Source organism: Hirundo rustica, chromosome 5, assembly GCF_015227805.2.
Source record: "Hirundo rustica isolate bHirRus1 chromosome 5, bHirRus1.pri.v3, whole genome shotgun sequence".
Lineage (NCBI taxonomy): Eukaryota > Metazoa > Chordata > Aves > Passeriformes > Hirundinidae > Hirundo > Hirundo rustica.
The window spans coordinates 63,894,151-63,915,251 of NC_053454.1; the positions used below are offsets into that span (position 1 = coordinate 63,894,151).

A 21,101-nucleotide genomic window follows, 5' to 3' on the forward strand; every position below is an offset into this window, starting at 1 on the left:
CCTGTTTTTTCTTATACCAACTCTTCTAGTTCTAGATTTGAAATGCCAAAATAATTAAACTCTTCAAGATCATCGGTGTCCTCCTAATCTCAGACTTCCCTCCACTTCCCTTGCTGCCACAGCTGATGTCTGAAAAAAGTCTTCTCTCTGCTCTTTGGGATCTGATCCTGGCAGCTTAAGAGAGACCCCTTGACTCCAGGGCAAGAAGCCAGGAGCCCTCGGAAGGGCTAGTCACTCTTGTGAATGGTAATATCATTCCTTTGGGAGGCAGGTACTCTGTTTTGTGAGGAAACAGTAGCTGTTACCAAGACTCCAGAAGCTTAGTTTGAGTAGTGTCCTTGTATAATTTCAATAGGTGCAGCATCCTAATAATTTTGATTTTTTAAAATACCCAGCCAGTTACCATCCATCACTAGAAGTCGGGTAACTTGTTGCTTTGTTTTGTTCTCTGTAAGCTGTTTGTCAAGCATCTCTCTGTTCTTGATACATAAATTAGATCATGCTGATCCATCTTTCCCTGAGACATGATTTAATAACAGCAGCTCCTTCTCGGTCTCAGCTCCAGTTTGTTGATCTAGAAGCTATTGCCTCTTCCCTAATTGGGAAATGTTGTAGTAAGGAAATATGCAGCATAGAATGAGCAGTCAAAAAGATAAAAGCTTTCTCCTGAGCGCTTGTTCTCATTTTGCTCCATTTCTGCAGTACCAGTTAGAATCCCAAATAAAATCAGGACTAAGGAAGGAGAGCAAATGTAACTTAGACCTCTGTGCTTTCACTCTGGGGAAGGAGAAAATGCTGAGGAGAAGCTGGAAGGAAGAAGGCAGAGCGCAGGAGAGCACCTTTCAGATCTGATATGAAAATTGTGTGAGAGCAGGAAAGGAGCTGCTGCCCAGAGGCCAGATTTAGTCCTAAACCATTATTTTATAAAGTGTCTGCATTCCATTTCAGTTCCCTTGTGAAGGATATTAAATACCATGGAGAGTGTGCATTGAAGTGAAACCAAGATGATGGTTTGTTTATGAGGAACAGCTAAAAAAGGGTGATCCTTCTGCATTGAAATAAAGAAAATGCTGAGATTCCCGAAAGAAATTGTGGGCCTGATATTTCTGGGTCCAAGAAATTTTCCCTTGGGAAAAAGTTAGCAGCTGCTAGTAGGCTAAAATCTCTCAGACCCAAAAATATCAGGCCCACAGAAACAATTCTAGAAGAGTGCTGGAAATAATCAAATCAAATAAGCTCTTTTTATCTGAAAGGGAGGTTAAAATGCTTGTTAGAATAAATGTAAATCCATTCACAACCGCTTCCCTATTAAAGGAGGAATAAAGCAATATACGAAGGTTTGTTTGTATTTTACAGCATTTCCCAGAGGAGGAATATTATTGAACAAATAGTGTTATTTACTAGGTGCAGCCTTGGGATGTGGCCACAAAGGATTCCTTTTAGAGCTCCTTGCTTGGTGGTTCCAGGAGAGTAAATCTTCAGAGGCATAGCGTGCTGTTAGTTGCAGCGAAAGAATAATGATTCTTGTTAATTAGAACTTGTTTGAATGAGTCTGGATTTGGTATGATAGAGCAAATCAAAGCATCATAAACCAAGTATGGAAGGGGAAAAATCATCATTACGTTTTGTCTTGGTGTGTTCCCATCCTTCTGCGCAGGGAAGTGGGGAGTGATCCTGTTGCCATATTCTGTTAGCTTTTGTGAATGTTTATTTTCTGTAGTCCAGTCTTCTCACGCTTGTAACATAAACAAGAGTTGTTTTTCACATTCCTCTCTGATGAGGGACAACTGACTGACTTCTAGCCTGGCCAGTGGGATGGAGAGGTGGTAACCTTGTTCTCCAGTCCCTGGTCATTGTCCAGAATCTATATAAGCAAAGTAACCATAATAAAGTTACTCTTCTTTTACCTTGGAGTTGGAGTGTGAGTATCATTTCTCTTCGTGTCCTCTAGTGACATCCCTCTCAGTTAATCTGTGATGTTTGTGATGCCATCTAGAAGAGTCTTTTTCTACAATGTAAATTCGTGTATTAGGTCACGTTATCTGGTTGGCTAAGTATGGATTTCTTTACAAGACTCAGCCATTTAAGTTTTCAACCAGCATTTGATCATCTTTGTGTTGTAAATAATTAACCATAAAGTATTTGACTTAAAAAAATATAACTAAAATGGGATCTTAGGTCTCTGGTAATTTTTCCCTTTCACTGACACAGTTTTATAATCTTGGAAATTATTTATGATGATATGTCCAGTCAATTTCTTAGCCTGTACTGACATTCTTAAAATTACAGTGATATTCTCTCCAGGGAAAGAATAATTATATTTCCCTGAACTAGCAATCTTTTCAACTTCTCTTGCTTTTTCTTTCATGGCAGTGCAGTAGCTGTTGGCAGGTGAGGAGTTGCCAGGAGGTGAATTGACATTAAAAATGTCAGAGGTGGTCAGCCCACGTGTAGGAAAGAAAGGGGCTGTCAGGAAAGCAAGTTAACCTTTTTTATGGAAACCTGCTGATTGTGACTTTAGTGAGAACAAGGTAGTCCTGTGGCTGCTCTGCTCCTGCTTTGAGAACTGAAATAAGAAAGGAAACCTGAAAAGGTCATACATTTGGTGCCTAAAGGGAAGGGGTTTTCAATCTCAGTCCTACCCACAAAGAAAGATCATCTCCTAGTGATTTAGCAGTGTATATCTTCTGATTTTACTGTAAATACCAGCTTTTCATTATTTTCTATTTCTTTCTTTAAGCTGAGGACTGGAATTCCTTTACAAAAGATTGACTTCAGTTCCTGCACCAATTTCAGAATTATGACCGTGATAAGCTTTTCTTTTTTTAAAGTGGCTTACATAAAGTCTTACTTTAAATAGATCTTGCTCATTCATGGCATTAGCAGATTTATTTATAAAAAGGGTCATGTTTCTAATTTTTTAATGGAAATTAGTCTGGAGAGTTTGTTTTGGGGGAGTTCTACTTGAAAAAGAACTTCAAGAAAGAAATCACTGGTGGAGAGGTGAGAGTTTGCAGATTTCAGTGTAAGAGCAGACTGCTGCATCAGTGAAAAATTACCTTGGAAAGGGATCACTTGAGAAAACAGAGGATTCTGTCTGCAGCCCTTCCTCAGTCCCTGAGAGCTCATCCTTGCATCCTGTGTATTCCTGCTGTGCTCACCAGCTCGATTTAGGTGTATCCAAAAATGCCCTTCCTGTGAGAACCCTTCAGGAAGCGTTGCTTCCATTGGGAGTGCAGAAGTGCACTTGGAGCCAGGGCTGGAGCAGGAGGGTGTATCTGGGTATCACCTTCATAGTAAGATACTGGCAGAGTTAAATACCAGCAGCCTTAAAACTTCTGGTGGTTTTTGTTTGGGAATATTTTATGCTCAGTTATTTGAAAGTACTCAGGTTTCAGATTTTTTTTTTTTTTTTTGTCTGTTTTGTGTGTCAGGCCAGTGTTGCCGAATACCTTTGTAGAAGAGATGAACTACTTCCTCTATAAAACTTAGACCTGAAGCCATGAGATTAAAGTCACAGCAGTAGAGCTCAGCTGCTTCCCTGGTCTGTGGCTTCTTTACTTTTCCATGAAAACCAAAATTACGTTTGTAACAACGCATTTGTATTCCTGTTAATGTTTTTGGTTTTGCTGTATCCTGTGCAGTAAATGCACATAAAGGTTCTGTCAGTGTTTCCCAACCCCGGGGTAGCACTGCGCATCCTGCGGCTCACAGAGCCCTTGGGACCCGTTCCAGCGTTTTCCTCGCTGATGGCGTTGAGCTGATTTGAGCAGAAGGATGTCATCAATGAGGGGCCAGGGTAGTAAGGGCTGTGTGAATGTGATCCAACGCTTGCTGCTCGACGAGCAAAATGCAGATGGGATTTACATGACCTGGGGCTGCACTGCCATCTAGTGATGCAAGCGCTCGAGGTGTGCTCTTCATTTTGTCTCCCGCAGATCAGCATCTTCATGACACACTTGTCTAATTACGGGAACGACCGCCTGGGCTTGTACACCTTTGTGAATCTGGCCAACTTCGTTCATACCTGGACAAACCTGAAACTGCAAACCCTTCCCCCCGTCCAGCTGGCTCACAAGTACTTTGAGCTATTCCCTGAGCAGAAGGACCCTCTCTGGCAGGTGGAGGCTAAGCAAGAGATCAGAAAAATTGTCTTGGTGGTTTTGTTTTTGTTTTTTTTTTTAATTCTTTGTTTCAGTTTCTTGTAGAGAAAAGCAGTTATATTTTTAAGTTGGTTCCGTAAGACTGAAAGCCAACTGAAACTTCAGGATGTGATTATGTTCCCTGTCGCTTGTAAAAAGCTGTAAAATTATTATGCATTAAGATATGTAATTAAAATTATCTTTAATTTGTTTTATTTGTGAGTTTACTTGCCTTTAAAAATGCAGGGAAAGGCAGGCAAGCGCATGTTGTGTTATTTCTGTTCTCCTTTTGGAAATAACGGGAATAAGGCATTTGACAGGCAGATTTACATGCACCTTCTGGTAGTTAAAGAAATGAGTTTTTCTCCAAGTGTGGAAGGAGAAGCGGGCATTCAAGAAGAGAAAAGAGCATTAAGACCATGGACACCCTAATCAGCCAAGTGGAAGTAGATGAGATGTCTCAAGTTATTGACGGTAGGCTGGGAGCCGCCCGAAGAAGACGTTTGCCAAGAAGCTGTAGACACCTGAGTCCTGAATATAAAATCTGATTAAGGCGGCTTGGTAGAAATACTCTAAGGAGCAAACTTTACTAAATCCAACATAAAAATGTATTTAAGCTTTCTCACCAAAATGTTTTCCAGCCTTGGATATTGAATTGCCAAGTTAGGGTCTGAGATTGCAAATTTGTACTTAAATATGTGTCTTGAAATACATGCTGGTTTTGAATAAAACATTGAACTAGAGGGGAAAATGTCAAGGATTTTGCATAATACTAAGAGAGAACCATTTTAAAAATGGAAATTAGCCCGTAGCCAAATTACTTGAAAAATTGTAATTACTTAGAAAAAAAACATTTTTAAGTTACAGTGACTAAGACATACTGTATGTGGTATATTTTGTCCATAACTGATGTAGTTGTGAATACAGGTGTATATTCTTAAGCCTCAAAGGGGTATGTGGAGATCATTCTCTTCATCTCAGTGCAGTATTGCCAAACAACAGTGTCAAAAATTGTTTGTGGGTAGCATTTCCAGAACAAATTTAAACTGATTAAGTTGTGAAGCAGCAAATATTAATGTTAGGTACTGATTTGGATTGGAAGATCAGAATATGTATTTGTAAACAGAAAGCCTTAAATCATAATAAATTACTCTTTTAGTTTTAAAATGCAGCATATATAGTGTGGTAGCTGTTACAGGAATGGGGCAACTATATATGTGTAGGAGAGATTTTTTCAACATCTTTAAAAAAAATTCCTGACACTTAAGAGAGTCAGGTTCTGACCTGGTTACATTGGAAATGCCATTCTGAATCACTGGAATATTTCTGTAATGCATTGGTGTTCAGTCATAATGAAAAATAGTAATTTCTGATAAGAATATTTGTACATGGACGAAAAATAGGTAATTTATATATAAGGGTAATTGAACCTTTTCAAGTGTGATTGCCAATGAAATGCTGAGTTTTCTTCTCTGTTTTAGAACCCCTGTGATGACAAACGGCACAGAGATATCTGGTCTAAGGAAAAAACCTGTGATCGGTTACCAAAATTCCTGGTTGTAGGACCCCAGAAAACTGGTGAGATTTTCTTTTATTCCAATAAGATAGACTCTGTGTAAGTTCAAATAAGTAAACCAATTAATCACCATTGGCTCAGGCTGCTGTGTTCATCCAACAGCATTTTTTTTTATTTTCAGATACCATGCAATATACCTTAATAATGTAAGTTACAACAGCCAGTGCACATTGAAAATGCAGGGTTCAGGTGTGTGTCATTTTTGGGGGGGATTTATGTCAAAATGAGTAAACTTTTGATAAAGAAATGAGTAAGATACACAAGCTCTTGTCAAAGTGGAAAAAGGAAAAAACAGACCAGAGACATATTTCAAATGGGTTGGATTCTGAATTGCAGGTTCCTGTCTTGCATGTGTCTTGTTTATAGAATCTTGTTATTGGCATTTTTTTTCAAGGCAAGAAGTTCCTTATGGACAGTTTTAAATACAAGATTGCAGTAGTTTAAAAAATTGACTCAATGGTTATTTTTCTTCTCTGTAATCAGAAGATTGCATGTAAGCTTCCTTTCATCTTCACCAATCCCCAATAGCTGCTGAATGCAAGATTTTAAAATTATTTTTGTGACAGTCTCATACATGTAAATCATTATTTTTTAAAACACGGCTATTTTAAGTAGGAAAAGCATTTCAACACTGGCACTCCAATGTCTGTATTAACTATTTACAGTTCTTTAAATGTCCTGATTCTAAAAGCTCAGAAAGCACAAGATCTTAGGTGACAGAAACCAACATCCCTTCAGTGAAATGAAATGGAATAAAGCTGATTTAGCCCCATTTGCAACTATGAATCCCCCAAAAATGTTTGTGTGTAGTTTTATTTTAAATTTTGGACTTTTATCCTATTTGCAGGTACTACAGCCTTGTATTTGTTCCTGATCATGCATCCTTCCATCATTAGTAACTCCCCCAGCCCAAAAACCTTTGAGGAGGTACAGTTCTTTAATAGAAATAACTACCACAGGGGGATTGATTGGTAAGATGGGTTATTCGTATAAATATAAAAGTTTATATGTTGTGAACAATAGAAAAATGACATTACTGTTGGTAATGGTAACAGTGCATATATAAAGTGAGATAAGAAATAACCTTCAGTGTCCTTCTGAAATGAGAAATAAATGCAAGTGAATAACGATCTTACTACAGAATATCTTAAATGCACTAACTTTTGTGAGGCTTTCTTGTGAATATCCAGATAAGAATTTGTGAGAAGAGTAACCAAATGTGTATTTCTCGTTACACATGCCTTTGAAAATGGGTCAGTATTGGTTGTTTGTTGGACATGTGGACACAGAAGTTAAGTTCCCACTGGAAATCTTATTTCTTAAGAGAAACAGAAAGCTACTATGAGAAATAGGCGTTTCTTCCTTTAAATAGGATATAGCAGTAGTACTAATATAAATAATAAAAAATGGGGGCGGGGAAAGCCTCTCAAAATGTTCTTTAAAGATCAGGTAATTAGGAGAACATGTCTGTGTGGGTCAGTCAGTGGTGCTGAGACAGAGCCTGTGTCCCTGCTGCCATGTTCACTGTGGCTCCCTGGGAGTCACCAGGCACAGCTGCACCTGGAGGTCACTCCTGATTTCCTCTGCTTTCCCAAAGTGCTGCTCTGTAAAGCGCTGCAGCATGAAAACTGCTGACGTGCTGTAGTGGCTGGGGAGCACCAGTGAAGGATTATTGGTTTCTTATCTTGTTTCTTTAGTTTGCCCCCAGTTTAAAGGACAATACTTTTATTGCCTTTGACTTTGTATTCATCCATAAAATTACCAGGGTGAGTACTGTTCTGTGGTCTCAGTGCAGACACATCAGATGCAGTTTGTTTGTATGCCACTGGTTTTCCCAGAGCTGTAATTGTTGCAGCACATTGTCACTGGGAAGGGTGGTGAGCCAGCTGCTTGTGCCACTGCAGAGGTGCTGGATGCATGGCTGGCAGAGGGAAATGGCTGCTCAGGTGTCTGCAGTCACTGAGGAGGACATGCAGGGAGGCACAGCAGCTCCATGCTGATGGAGCAGCCGAAGTACAGTGAGCCCGTTCTTCCACAAAATCAGTGTTTTTGTATTGCTGGAAAACTACTGTGCTACTTCTCTCATCCCCCCTGCCTCATCCACTTCCCTAAGGTGCAGGTACCACTTGGCTGCCACACCCATCAGATTCCCCTCATCTTAATGTGGTGCTGGTGAGTGAAGCTCACAGTGGTCAGCCTATCTAAAGCAGGCACATCCCTTTGACAGGTTCACACCACAGCAGCCTCTCTGTGCCCCACCACCCCTGCCAGGTTCCCACAGTTAAGTGTCAGACCCAGAGCTCCCTGTTGGTGTAGTTGCCTAATTCTTAGATTTGCATTCTGTCTGCCAGACAGATCTCTCAGACCACCTAGTCTGACAGAGTATTTTAATGCTGGCTTGTAATGAGCTTGCCACTTTGTAATTAGATACAAGGGCTCTCCTCGTTAGGCAATGGACTAAATGGCTGGGCTTCCTGCAAGAATCACAAATAACAATCAGTTCAGTTAGGTTTGCGGTTGTGGAGGTAGGGCTTTATCCCTGAGCAGACTCTTAGTCTTTGTCCAAGCTTGGATTTAGAGGAGGGCCAACTACAGGAGCAGAAGAGGGTTCTTTTACCCTCAGAACCTCAGTATTGCTGTTTTGAAGGTAGTGTAGATGTCAACTGTAGGCCTCCAATAGATGTGGCAGAATAGTAAGATGAGAACTGATCTTGGCGTTGTTCAAATGGAGAAGTCTAAACAGACCAGTCCTGCATTTCTTTATGTAAGCTTTGTTACAGGTTTCTTGGACAAGTTTCTCTAAAGCTGCCTCAGCTTTGCCCTTACTGAATTTAATAATTGTCTCATGAATGAGGGATTGAGCAAGACTTCTGCAGTGTGTCCAGCAGAAATGCTGACCCTGAACTTTGAAACCTCTTGATATCACACCTTGTCCAATCTCTTTCCATGGCACATCAATCTCTACTTTCCCCCCCCCCCAAAGTGCCATATTTGATGTTAAAGGCTTGTAGTCCTCATTGCTTTGTATTTATCATTTTACTTCCAGGACTTCTGTACACCAGCACAGTAACACATGATCTAGAGCAGATTTGCCCCTAGTGCCTGTTGCCTCTCTCAAAGCTGGCCTTCTCCTTTCCTGGTAAAGCATTCTGAGCCCACACAGTCAGGCCAAGTCATTAGCTTCTAATAATTTTCTGAGTAAAAATGGGTACAGCTTCATCAAATCAGCCCTAACTCTTCTGGGAAGTAAAAGTCCATTGACTTCAGTGGTTACAGTTTCAAAGCCAACGAGTGCACATCATTTGTATTGGAAGTAGCTCGCTTGTATGAATACAGTAAAGTCTAAGCACTAGAGGCAGTCTCGGTCCTTAAGCATGGTCTTCAGAAGAGGCTGTTTAAATAACATTTATTTTCTCAGTACAGGTTAACTGAAAAGTCAGGAGGGCCAACATTTCCTATTTATTGTTTCCCCAGCAATAACAAGAAGTGGTCTGAGGGCCAGGGATAGAGAAGTCCTTATAGGACAAAACAATTTCAGGAATTTAACTACAACTTCATAATGGATTAGGAAAGCTCACAAAAAACCCCTAAAACAACTACAAACCAATTTTCCCTAAAAATGTGACTCAGAGAAAAATAAGTGAATTCTGTCACTGCTCAAAACCCTTTTACCTGATGAAGCTGTGGGGGGTCATTTCAGTGCATCTTCCCCATGTAAACAGCCTCTTACTCTTCTCAGCGAAAGCAATTCTGATACTAAGTAGCTTTTTCTTACGGTATTGCACTTCAGTTGGTGTCAGCAAAAGGCCAGATTTGGAAAACTCAATTTCTACTTTAGCCTTCAGCAGTTTGTTCTGACTGAAAAGTGAGAATGTGCGAATTTTAAAAAAACATAAATACTGAAACATTTTTATCCAGTTAAAAAAAAAAATAGCCGCAATGTCTAATTACATAGAAGCAAGCTAGTACCAAGTAAAATATGATATAAGATACAATGTAAACTTTGGTTTGCTTTTTTTTTTTTTTTTTTTTTTTTTTGCAATCAGGCTTTTATTTTGAGTATTCTAGAATAAAGTATGCTTAACAGATTTATCAGCCTTTGTGTGATTTTTAAGTAGTTTTGAGGATGATGTTGCTTTCCCAGGTACATGGATTTCTTTCCCACTCCTTCTAATGTCACCACTGATTTCCTCTTTGAGAAAAGTGCCAACTATTTCCATTCTGAGGAAGCTCCCAAGAGAGCTGCTTCCCTCATCCCCAAGGCCAAGATCATCACCATCCTCATCGACCCGTCTGACCGCGCGTATTCCTGGTACCAGGTATGCACTTGGGACAGCGTGGGCTGGCACCGGGCCAGGTTTCCACCCTGAATCCTCTCGGTGTATCCTCTCAGGATATGTCCCTGTAGTCAGTGACCATCTGTGATCGTCCATAGGCTGAGATAACTGTCAGATTTTAAGGGTTAAAATACCAGTAACCATTTTTTTTCAAGTTATCCATAACACAAGCATGTAAAAATTATTAACTAATTTATGTAATCAGCACATACAGAAATTAGTATATAGACACAGTTATCTAGATTAGTATATAGACACAGTTATCTAGTTCATGCTCAAAATACAGGATAGGCTAAGAAATTTTGTCAGTAAGAGCAAACAGTTCTGCCTTGTTGCCTCAGCTTTTGTGGTCTGTAGAGTTCCAGCAGTGTCACTTCTTTTACAGCACCAGCGTTCCCACGAAGACCCCGCAGCTCTGAAGTTCAGCTTCTATCAGGTGATCACAGCTGGGCCTCGAGCCCCCTCTGAGCTCAGAGCTCTCCAGAAGAGATGCCTGGCACCTGGATGGTATGCTACCCACATTGAAAGATGGCTCACTTACTTCCCACCTTACCAGGTGAATAAGATTCTTGACATCCTCATCCTATATCTATATCTCCATACTTCCTGGAGGTTTACCTTTGTAAAAGTCTTGCCTACTGACTGCTGATTTTGGGGGTATCCTACAAGTCATTACCCTCCTTCTGGCCCTATGTAGGGTCAAGCCTCAAATGATGCACATCCTAAGCCCTGAACATCATGTGATAACAGCTGACCAGGCAGGCAATATCACATGATCGGTATTTTCTTGGGAGATTTATTTTTGGAATGGAATTTTGTGACATTGGCAGTGTGTCTGACACTGCTCCCCACCCAACAGTTAGAGGGAGGTTGGCTGCAATCCCAACCTTCTGTTTATCCAGGACTCTTGTAGCTGAGACAAGCTGGCTGGAGTCTGCACCTTCTGTTTTCCCGGAGTGTGCCAGGGAGGCTCTGATGCATCTAGCTGCTGTTACTCTGCACATACTCCTTTTCAGCCAGCCTTGAATCTCTCTTCATGAGACTCACAATGCTGTAATATCCTGACTCTCGTATGAAATTCTCCTCATTGTGTTTTCATTAGCTTTTCTCTACAATGAATATTGAATAATACGCATTGTCATGCAGATTTTGGCCAGATCTTGTGTCCCACAGTGATAGTGAAGAATCAGCTCTGATGGCCTTATGTTTTATCTGGAAAAGTCGTAGCTGTTATAATTTTTTCTTGGCTGGGCCAGTCTCTCAATTTCCTGACAGTATTTCTTATCTTTCTAGATCCTTCACTGCTATTTCTCTGTTGTCACAACAGCTTCCAATGCAGTGTAATTTCAGATTTAATTAAGATGCTGTTTGCCCTGCTCCCAGGTCATTAATGATGATGACAATTAAAACTGGGCCCGTGATTGTTTCCTGGGGCAGTACTCTCCATATGATGAAGGAGTTTGACAGAGGTGGAAATTTCAGTTGCGAGCCTGAAATAATGAATTTCAAATTCAATCTCCATTTATTTTCTCTGTTGTAGTTGCTAATTATTGATGGACAGCAGCTGAGAACTGACCCATCTACTGTAATGGATGAAGTACAGAAGTTCCTGGCAGTCTCTCCTCATTATAATTACTCTGAAGCTCTAACGTGAGTTAGTTCATCATTTTTACATGTTCCTACATTCCTAAAATACCAGCTAGTCTGTCAGTCAGCTCACTGCAGAATAAAGCCCTTCATAGTTCTGTGAGCTGTCGCTAGGGTGAATTGTTCAGATCACAATCCAGGGTTAAACTTTCTGTGAATCATTCACTGAGCCACCTGGCTGTTACAGAAGTAAAGCTCTGACAGACCAAGTGCTGCTTTGTGAGAACTGCATATGAATTTTCAACAGATCCAAACAAATTTTACTTCCATAAGTGGAATGTGGAATGCTGCTGTGCAGAAACAGAAAGCAAATAGAATTAATTTCTCTTTATTTTTGGCATTAGCTGAAAACCAAATTCAGTTACATCAGTCAGGAATGTAACATCCACGCCTTTGGATTCTGACTCCTAGGTTTGGTTACACGCAAATTTTACACCGCACAATGTCTGTTTCAGGTTTGATTCACATAAAGGATTCTGGTGTCAGCTCTTGGAGGAAGGAAAAACCAAGTGTCTTGGAAAGAGCAAAGGCAGAAAATACCCTCCTATGGATTCTGAGGTAAACCATGATGTTCATTGGCATTGTACAGGGATTCACTTGGCACATATGGCACATGACACAAGCAAAATCATGAGAAAGAAGAGAAGACAAAATTAAGTAGGTGTTAATTATTTGGCTACCTTTCCCTACAAAGGAAATGTTTAAAGTGGCTGTGGGCTTCATAGATATTCAGTTCTTTATTTCAGTTGTGAACATTAGGTCCTTAAAAAACAACAGCAACAAACACCCCCCCCAGCCCCCGACTTCTAAAACCTGGAGCCCCTTAGAAAACTAAACGTGCTGCTCCTGAAGTCCTCCTTACCTTATCGACTGAAGCAGCAGAAGTTCCACAGTGCAGGTTTCTTCTCAGTCATGATCAGTGAGGTGTATTTGAGTGATCCTTTGTCTTTGAGACTGGTTAGATTGTGACAAGTAATGCAGGCACTCCTATAATCCAGCTTTTAGAGAGGTTAGGTTCTGTTGCTCTGAATTTTATAAATACCTTCCCCAGACAAATGCTCAAAGTGGGAAATTTCAATCAGATAAAATGCTGCAGCCTGTACCCAAGGGCAGTTCGGTCTCCTGTTCTAGCTGGAGCTTTCATGTTGATTCTGTCTTGCATTGCCATTTCATTTAGCCTGCCTAAAATGCAAATAAAAAACTTAAAATTTGAACAGCAATAAGAATTAATCTGCCAGGTAAGCTTGGACTTTTTCTCACAGTACTTAAATTAGGAAAAAAGTTCACAGTAGTAGAGTCATACTGATACAAAACCATTGGGTGAGAAGGATTTTGGTCAGAGATAAGACAAGACTGTGTTTGTGCAAACTTTTGTCTTTTTCACCTCTAAATACCTCTGAAAATGGGGATTGCTAACTGATACAAGTCTATATACAAAGATATTTTAGAAGCTGTGATTTCAATCACACTGCAATAAAAGTATCTCCATCATCGTCAGTGTGATTCTAAATGTACAAGACTAGGAGTAGGATCAAATTTTGCTTTGATTTTGGTGTTCATGTTGGACAACCTTTGTTTCCGTTGAAATTACCTTTCAGAGTTCAGCTCCTGGCATGCAGTAGATAGCATAAAACAGTATAAATTGTAAAGGAGGTAAAGTTTTCACACAGCTCAAACCAACTTTGAAACCTGTTTCACAGCAACTGCACTACAGCCTTTTATTAAATAAAAACCTCTTCTTTTGTGTCCATCAGTGCAGGGCCTTTCTGTCCAGCTACTACAGAGATCACAACGTGGAATTGTCAAAACTCCTCCACAAACTGGGACAACCCCTGCCATCGTGGCTGAGACAGGAGCTACAAAAAGTGAGATAGCATTGGAAAAGAGCTTTTTGAAATCTTCTTTCACACTTCACTTACCATACCTGAACTTTCCAGCAGCTACCAGAAGGTCTTGTAAGATATACCTCTTCAAAAAAGTGTAAAGGATAGAAAGTATTTCCATATGCTGGCATGTGGAGTGTAAAAATACATGTGTTCCTTGGAGCTCTGGTGGGCCAAATATTTCTCATAAACATTTCTGGGCCTGTGGACTTGTGGACTAGTGTGCACCTACGTGGAAGTTATTTACAACTGATGTAAACATCAGAGATACATGACTTGTCCAACTTCCTGGTAAATATTCACATTTTTATATATCAGTTTGAAAGTATTGTGTCTCATGTGGGTTTTTGTAGCCCTTCCTTGTTGGACCACTGGTGGTTTTTCCTAGGATTTGATTATTGTGTTGCATAGGATAAGATAATGTAGCACAAAATGCCCAGAGTACTTCTGCCTTTGGAATCAGCTTGCTAATGCCCAGAGCGTGTGCAAACACCGGGGAGCAGTACAGTTATCATGTATCATTTAGCTGTGCACGGCAACAAATGCAGCCAGCAACATCTGCAATCCACAGGTGTAGGAGGAAAACCACAAACAAGCCAAACAGAACCTGTGGTTTTATCCAGTAACAACAAGCCCTTACAGTGTGGGAAGGGCCTTTGTCTGTAGTTGATAGGTCTGGTTTTGTACTGACTGAGATGTGAGTTACCTGAGCAGAAAGTTGATTGCATGTGTGAAGCACACAAGTTGCAGTATTAGACTTAAACAATTGTGACCCAAACTCGAGCAATGCAAGGAAGAGGCTTTCAGTCCTGGTCCTGTGAACACTGCACTGCTTACATTGCTCTGGGGCAGCAGTGGCGCCACTGAAATGCATGAAAAACTCCTAAAAAGCAGAAACAGATCCTTACTTTTACTGCCTTAGTTTGCACCACTATTTTTTCCTTAATTTATTTGCCTTTAACCTATGCTTTTTCCCTCTCAGCCTCATCAAAATTGTAGCATCTTTCAGCAACCTTCAGATGATGTCAGCTGCAAAAATTATCAGATTTCCAGATGAAAATACCAGTTCTGTTTCCAGATAGATTAAACATGTTTGGTATTAAATATTAGGAATGAGCTTTCGAGGGGACAAAAATAAACACAGTGTGTAGTCATGGTAGAAAATACACCAAAATCACGGGAAAACACAAATATCTGCCCTAGCAGGCGGATACTTCTGTGATAGTTCTCAACAATACATCTCTCAATGCACCAGTTTAGATCTGAGATAAAGTCTAATAATCATGCTTAGAAGTTGAGGGAGATCATTGGAAACTTCAGCTAAGTGTGGCCTTAATGCTTCTCACTGAACTTTGGCTCTGAGTGTTTCTAAAGGCATGAAGGGTTCGTGAAAACAAAAAAGAACTACACTACTAAATGCAAGGCTTTATACAGGAGCTCTGTAATGTTTTCATCATTTGTTCAGGGTGAATACTTAAAAACATGCATCAGATGGTGGAAAAACTTCCGATGTCTCAGTGCTGTTTTATTACATTTATGTAATCATGCAATTTAACTTGCAAGGTAATGGAATGGAAACCAGTCTGTTATTCCCTAAATAGAAAACAGATGTTGAGATCCTTACTGTACCTCTAACTGGTAATCTTTATTATTTATTGATTTTGTCTATGTAATATGTGGTTTTGATAGGCCTGTAAAGAAAAAGAAAATCTAGACCAATTTGCTGTATATAACAATATTCTTTAAGCAGCACATTTTTGCTATGGGAATATGCATGATTAAGGATGAGGACCTACTAGAGTAGACATCTTTTAAGATGAACATTTCTATTATTTATTAGAATGAGAATTTAATTTCACTTTAAATATTCAGTCATATGGATTAGTTTCAAAAGCTGACTTGTCTTAACGTACTTCTTATTTGATAAAAGCAACACTCTGGATTCGGAACATCTGTAAAAAGCAAATACTCTGCATGCTATGGACAGCTCGTGGATCCTGCAAGCATCCATAGAGATTTGTAACAGCTAAATTGAATAACTGGAGAAAATACCTGGGGTTTTCATCCTGTCATGATTGATTTTAATCTTGATACAACCTGGTGTAACATCACTCAAATGTTTTAAAAATGCAGGGATTGCACAAAGCTCCTGTTGTGCATTGCTGCTTCAGTTACTCCTTGTTTTTCAGTGAAACAGCATTATAAAATAAAGGAAATGGGAAAAACCTTGGGCACTGTCGAGTGCCTGATGTTTTCAGGGTGAGAACACAGATTGAGTGCCTCCTACATGCAGGAGGAATGGCCTTCAGCCACATTCCTAGTTCTTTCTTTGTTTTAAAGAATTCCTTCTCTGTCTTCTTGCCCTGGGAAAGCAAGGCCCTGACAAATTGAGTGGGCAGTCAAGGACAGAGCAGTGACACTGGTCACATTGTCCCCTGGGGAATTCTCCAGCCCATCTGTGGTCACCATGAGGCACTGGGACAATAAATCCTCCACACGCACAGCCTTGGCCTTGGGTGGATTATTAGTTATTTGTAAAAGGATGGTGTGAAGCCATTGGGGGGGGGGGGGGTTTATTCCAGAAGTGTTCTATTGAAATGTGTTCTTACATCTAACAGGAGCCTTTAAAAAGCACTTCTAACATGCAGCCCACTCGGTGCAAGAGGAGGCTGAGCACAGCCATGCAGCCAGCAGCTGGGTGCAGTCAGGGCATGCACAGCTGCGCAGCCAAGTCACACCACATGAGTTACCTGACCGAGTGGAACCTCTTCTATTCACAGCTTACCTGCAATCAGTGTTCGATTTCCAGAAGTACACTATCAGTATTAATGCTCCTAAAAAACCAGATTTGTTACAGCAGTTCTGTTTGCTCGTCCAAGTCAGATGTTTCGTTGCGGCTGGTAACACAGCCATGGTTTCTGTTCCCCTGGTAAGTAACTGCACAAGCGATTTCTTTACCAGCTGCTTGATTTTGTGAGTTTCATCTTCATTTTCATAGATGTGGTTCTGAAATTTGCTTTCTGCGGACATCAGGGCCATGAAAAAACCATGTGTGGTTCTGAGCAGATACTGACCATTTGGGGGTGTAAACACAGAGCCTGATCGAAAATCACCTCATTATTTGAGCTAACATTGCTGAGAATACTGTGACATTTTCCCAGTTCTACTTGTGCAGAAAGAATGAGTTTGAACGATACCCTTTTTCATTGCTTAAAAATGTGAAACTTCCTCAGGAAGAAATTAAATAGATATTTCAATGTTTATAGATGTAATACTCTTGTCATTCACATTGAATGAAAATTGCTGGAAACATTTTTCTCAGAGTTTTTTTTTTTAATAAAAAATAGATATTATTCTGATAGTGGCATGGTATTTGAAGTGCAACAATAAACTCTGATAAAAAAATGTAGTGCTGTGTGGAAGTGACTTTCATGTTCACAGAAGCTGTTCTTTTCCAGGTTGGTTAGCAGCTATTGCAGCTTGATGCTGAGCTACAACACAATCCAGCAGCACAGGAACAGCATGAAATGTTTTCAGAAATGAAAAATACTGCTTACTTTTGCTGTGAGTGAATATTGCTGCTTTATGCAGCTGCTTGTTTTAGTGCTTTTGCTTCCTGCTTATTTTTTATTTCTTGTGCCAGCACTTGCTAATGCTCTGGAGAAACATCTCCAGAGTTTGCTGGTTTTAAGATAACAAGGAAAATGTATTCAAATCATTTGCCTTGGGGATTGAATAGTTGTGCCAATGCATCAGCCTACACAGGCATGAGAAAGGCTTTCTTTGGAGAAACCTCTAAAGATGCTATGAATGTCCAAAGGAAAATTCACTGTTATCAGCTAATTCACAACAGAATACAAAATCGTACTTATCTAGCTGGGCAAAAGCTGCTTAGGACTCTGGGAGATAGGAAACCTATATTAACAAAATATTGCATTCATTACAGAGAAATGATGCAACTTAATTTTAAGAAGGCTTAGCTTCTTGTATAATACCATCTCTATAATCTCTTAAAAAAACAGTAAAGTAGCAACAGGTAGTAAGAAAAGGGGAAAGATCCTTGATATAATAATAGCTTCTCGGCCTCTGTCTTTGATTTATCTGCTTTTGTATAATGTTTCTTTTCAGTTCTTCTAGCCCACAAATTCCTAGAGCTCAAAGGCAAAAGGTACTTTTTTTTTTTTTTTTTTTTTTTTTTTCTCTCCGGGCAACATGAATGGAGAAAGCACAACAGTCAGCAAAGGGCAAATCCCAGGAGCAGGAAAGTGAACAGCTGAAACCAATGGCCAGGGAAAGCCGAGTGGAGGAGGAATCTGGACCAAGTGAGGCGATCATCCGAAAAACATGTTGAGCTTGTCTTCCCTGGACTGAGGATGACTAATATAGTTGAGTTGCTGTGGTGTGAAAGTTACAGCAGTAAGGAGAGATTTAGGCTTGACATTAGGAAGCATTTCTTCACGAGAAGGTGTTCAGATGCTGGAACAGGCTCCCTGGAAAGGTGATTGATGCTCCAGGCCTGTCAATGTTTTAAAATCATTTGGAAGATGCCTTTAACAACAGGCTTTGACTTCTGGTCAGCCCTGAGGTGACTGGGCATTTGGACTGATGGTCCTTGTAGGTGCCTCCCAGCTGGAATGTTGTGTTCTGTCCTATCCTGCTTTAACTCCAAATTAAGGCGTGGACATTTGGCCAGCGTGCAGATGCTTGCGTGGACCGGAAAAGGAGAAAAACCTGTGTTCACCTAGAGGGATGACTTCATTTTTCTAGTACATCTTTCACGACCTCTGATTTTTATTTTAGTCCATGGTTTTCAAATAACGAGCGGTATTATTGTAGCATTTAAGGCCCATTTTATGACTGGGCCGAGCACACACACACACACGTGTATCTACACAGACAAAGCAGCATCGCTGTCTCAATCAGCTGAAGGTCTCCGCTCTGCTTTGGACAACGCCCTAAAACCGTTTCCCCTCAGGGATGCTCCTTTCTTCGGCAATGAGCGGGAATCAAAAGGGGAGAGTGCCGCATCCCACTTCCCGTCCACGCCTTCCCCCTGGGGCCGAGCTCAGTGCGCATGCGCGCCTCGGCCCCGCCCCCGGGTTCCGGCGGCTCGCGCTTCCCGCCGCCGGCGCGTGAGGCTGCGGCTGCTGGGCGCGCGCGGCCCGGGAAGCGTGAGGGGAAGCGGCGGGGATCGGGATCGGGATCGGGCGCCTTCTCCACAGCGGCACAGGAGCGGAGTGCAGCGTAACAGACAGGAGGTAGGCTCCATGAAGGGACGGGCTGCGTAACGGGGAGGACGGGTGGGGAGAGGAAGGGAAGATGGCGGCCGCACGTGGCGGCGGGGGTGGGGGGAAGCGGAGATCCATGACTCCATGGGAGCTGCCGCCTGTGGCTGACTCCCTTCCTAGGCATGGAAGAGCAGGGTCTTGCTAATTGGCAAAACTTGTACCCTCTTGTGGGTATGAGTCGTTGACTGTGGCAAGTAACAAACCGAGGCTGCCGTGGGGTTAGCCTTCTCCCCATTTTTCGGGTGTGGGTGGTTTTTTTGTTATTAATTTATTTATTTGTTTTTTAATTGGCTTTTCAGTTTTTTCCTTTTTTTTTTTTTCCCCTCCGGTAAGGTATTATCGTCCAGTTTCTAAACTTTTTTTAATTTTTTTGTTCTGCAGGAGCGCAGAAACTGAAAGCGTGGAGATTGTGGTTGTTGAAAATCGTCTTCCCAAAAAGTATGTGTCTGGCTGCGCCTAATAATCTCTTCAGAAGTGAGATTTAGGGCAGAAATAATACAGATTTGATAATTTTGGTTTAGCGATTACTCTGCTATGACTTGTCCTTTAAATTAATCAAGGCATTGGTTTGGTGTTTTATTTTAAGGCATGCTTCATTTTTATGGTTTTTTTGGGCAGAAAAGTATAATCAAGTGTATTCATGTGGCTAGGAGGAATTTGGTTTAGATGTAGAGACATGAGAAAACATAATCCCCTATTCCTGGCATTAGAAACACTTTGCCGGTACTTGGCCTGCCAAACTAGAAGCATCTGAATGCACAGATTCCTCAGGGATATCCTGTGCGAGGGGAGTGTCTTTTTAAGTAAGCATGTGAATATTGAGAGAAATCTGCAACTGCAGGAGCGAGGGAGATTGGAAGTTTATACCAGCAACTTTGTTTCAGAGCAGCTTTACAAATTTTGGGAGAGCATCCTACTGTTCAGTGATTATTAGTGTCTTGTTTGTATCTCCAGTAGTAATGTTAAACTGCTTCAAACTTGTTTTTACAGGGTGAAAAGAGCTCTTGAAAGAAGATGGCGCTAAATTCCACGTGTGAATTCTAGGAGTAGCTGTGACTCAATCTGTTAATTTCTGCTTAGGGTAGGTTGGGTGTGTTTAGTCGTCTGCAACTGATGCCTTTTGGGAGCAGTAGTATTTCTAGTTGTCAAGCAGAGCTAGCAAAAGCTAATTCTAGGCTAGGTCTTAACCTCGGTTTTTAAACAAAGTTAAAATTTGGAGCTTTAGTGGGAGCTTCTGCAGTCCATCTGATCTTGATGAAAAGGGACTGGAACCCATCTTACTGTGCCTAAAATTATCTTTGCTTCTATACAGACAGATAGAGTTAGGGTCTCATTATGTGCTGCTCCTCTCTTTGGGTTGTCACTAAGCCTTAAGCTCTTGCAGTAGTGGAATCTAGTTCAGTGGCTGTACTGTACCTTGAGGGATGTCTCCTCTGCTCTCAGAGTGTGTTAGAAAGGTTGTAGTGAGTGTACCTGTGCTGCGGAAGCTGCAGGTAAGTTTTTGAAGTCTGGAAAATGGATGTGGAAGCTACAGCCGTGATGTTGGTGTCTTGTGTGAATGTAAAGCATTGGAATGTATGAGTAAGTCAATAAAGAGTTGTGACTGGCTGCAAGTGTGGTTTCTTTCTTGAAAAAGTGCTGGTAGCGAAGGCTAGATGTACACATTTGTCAGGATTACTTACACGTGCCAGATCTGCCTGTTCTGGGAGCACACCTTTTGGACAAAACCTGTGGTTTCAGGGGCTGATGTATTGTCTGGGAACACTCCAGAAGTGGTATGGATTGAATCAGAGGTAAGTGCTGCAGGGCAGAAACAACAACTTTAAAGACTTTAAAATAGAGTTGATCGTTGCAGTTGTTGATGGATCCATATTTAGGAAAATTGATGGAAATCTAGTAGATGGTGAATCACTGCACACTCAGACAAATACTTCTCTTAAATGTAAATGTACTATCTTAGTGAATGCCAGCTGTGCTGGCACAATCTCTTACGGAATATCTTTCATATCATAATTTTTTTTTTTTTACAAATAGTTGGAAATTAAAATGTTAGAGGGAAAGGGGGGGGTTGAAAGGACTGGGAAACAAAATCTGTGAAGCTGGAACTGGGATAATCAGCATATGGTATAATTGCTGCTGTTTGGCAGCTGAGGTTGGCATTGCTGGTTGAAGTGAATGGAGCAGAACTGTGGGCTCTAATTACAGCGTGGACTAGATGTGAGGAAATG

The 21,101-nt window shown here is 40.9% G+C and overlaps 1 protein-coding gene, 1 long non-coding RNA gene and 1 other non-coding gene across 5 annotated transcripts in view; all 3 read left to right on the plus strand.

Moving 5' to 3' along the window:
- The window catches only part of LOC120753171 (bifunctional heparan sulfate N-deacetylase/N-sulfotransferase 3), a 53,479-nt gene extending 36,488 nt beyond the window's left edge, over positions 1 to 16,991 (plus strand). For all 3 annotated transcript variants that reach the window (XM_040065170.1, XM_040065168.1, XM_040065169.2), the window contains exons 7-14: positions 3,939 to 4,121; positions 5,624 to 5,720; positions 6,566 to 6,689; positions 9,863 to 10,037; positions 10,441 to 10,611; positions 11,596 to 11,705; positions 12,158 to 12,260; positions 13,457 to 16,991. In XM_040065170.1, the coding sequence (XP_039921104.1) occupies positions 3,939 to 4,121; positions 5,624 to 5,720; positions 6,566 to 6,689; positions 9,863 to 10,037; positions 10,441 to 10,611; positions 11,596 to 11,705; positions 12,158 to 12,260; positions 13,457 to 13,576 (1,083 nt within the window). In that variant the 3' untranslated portion in view covers positions 13,577 to 16,991. The remainder of the gene's footprint in view (positions 1 to 3,938; positions 4,122 to 5,623; positions 5,721 to 6,565; positions 6,690 to 9,862; positions 10,038 to 10,440; positions 10,612 to 11,595; positions 11,706 to 12,157; positions 12,261 to 13,456) is intronic.
- A 1,725-nt stretch (positions 16,992 to 18,716) lies between these two features.
- LOC120753330 (uncharacterized) lies at positions 18,717 to 20,486 on the plus strand. The gene is made up of 3 exons (XR_005701054.1): positions 18,717 to 18,843; positions 19,255 to 19,311; positions 19,864 to 20,486. It is a non-coding gene; the product is annotated as an uncharacterized LOC120753330 (long non-coding RNA).
- On the plus strand, positions 18,946 to 19,076 carry LOC120753575 (small nucleolar RNA SNORA24). The gene has a single exon (XR_005701162.1). It is a non-coding gene; the product is annotated as a small nucleolar RNA SNORA24 (small nucleolar RNA).
- Positions 20,487 to 21,101: the final 615 nt, after the last annotated feature.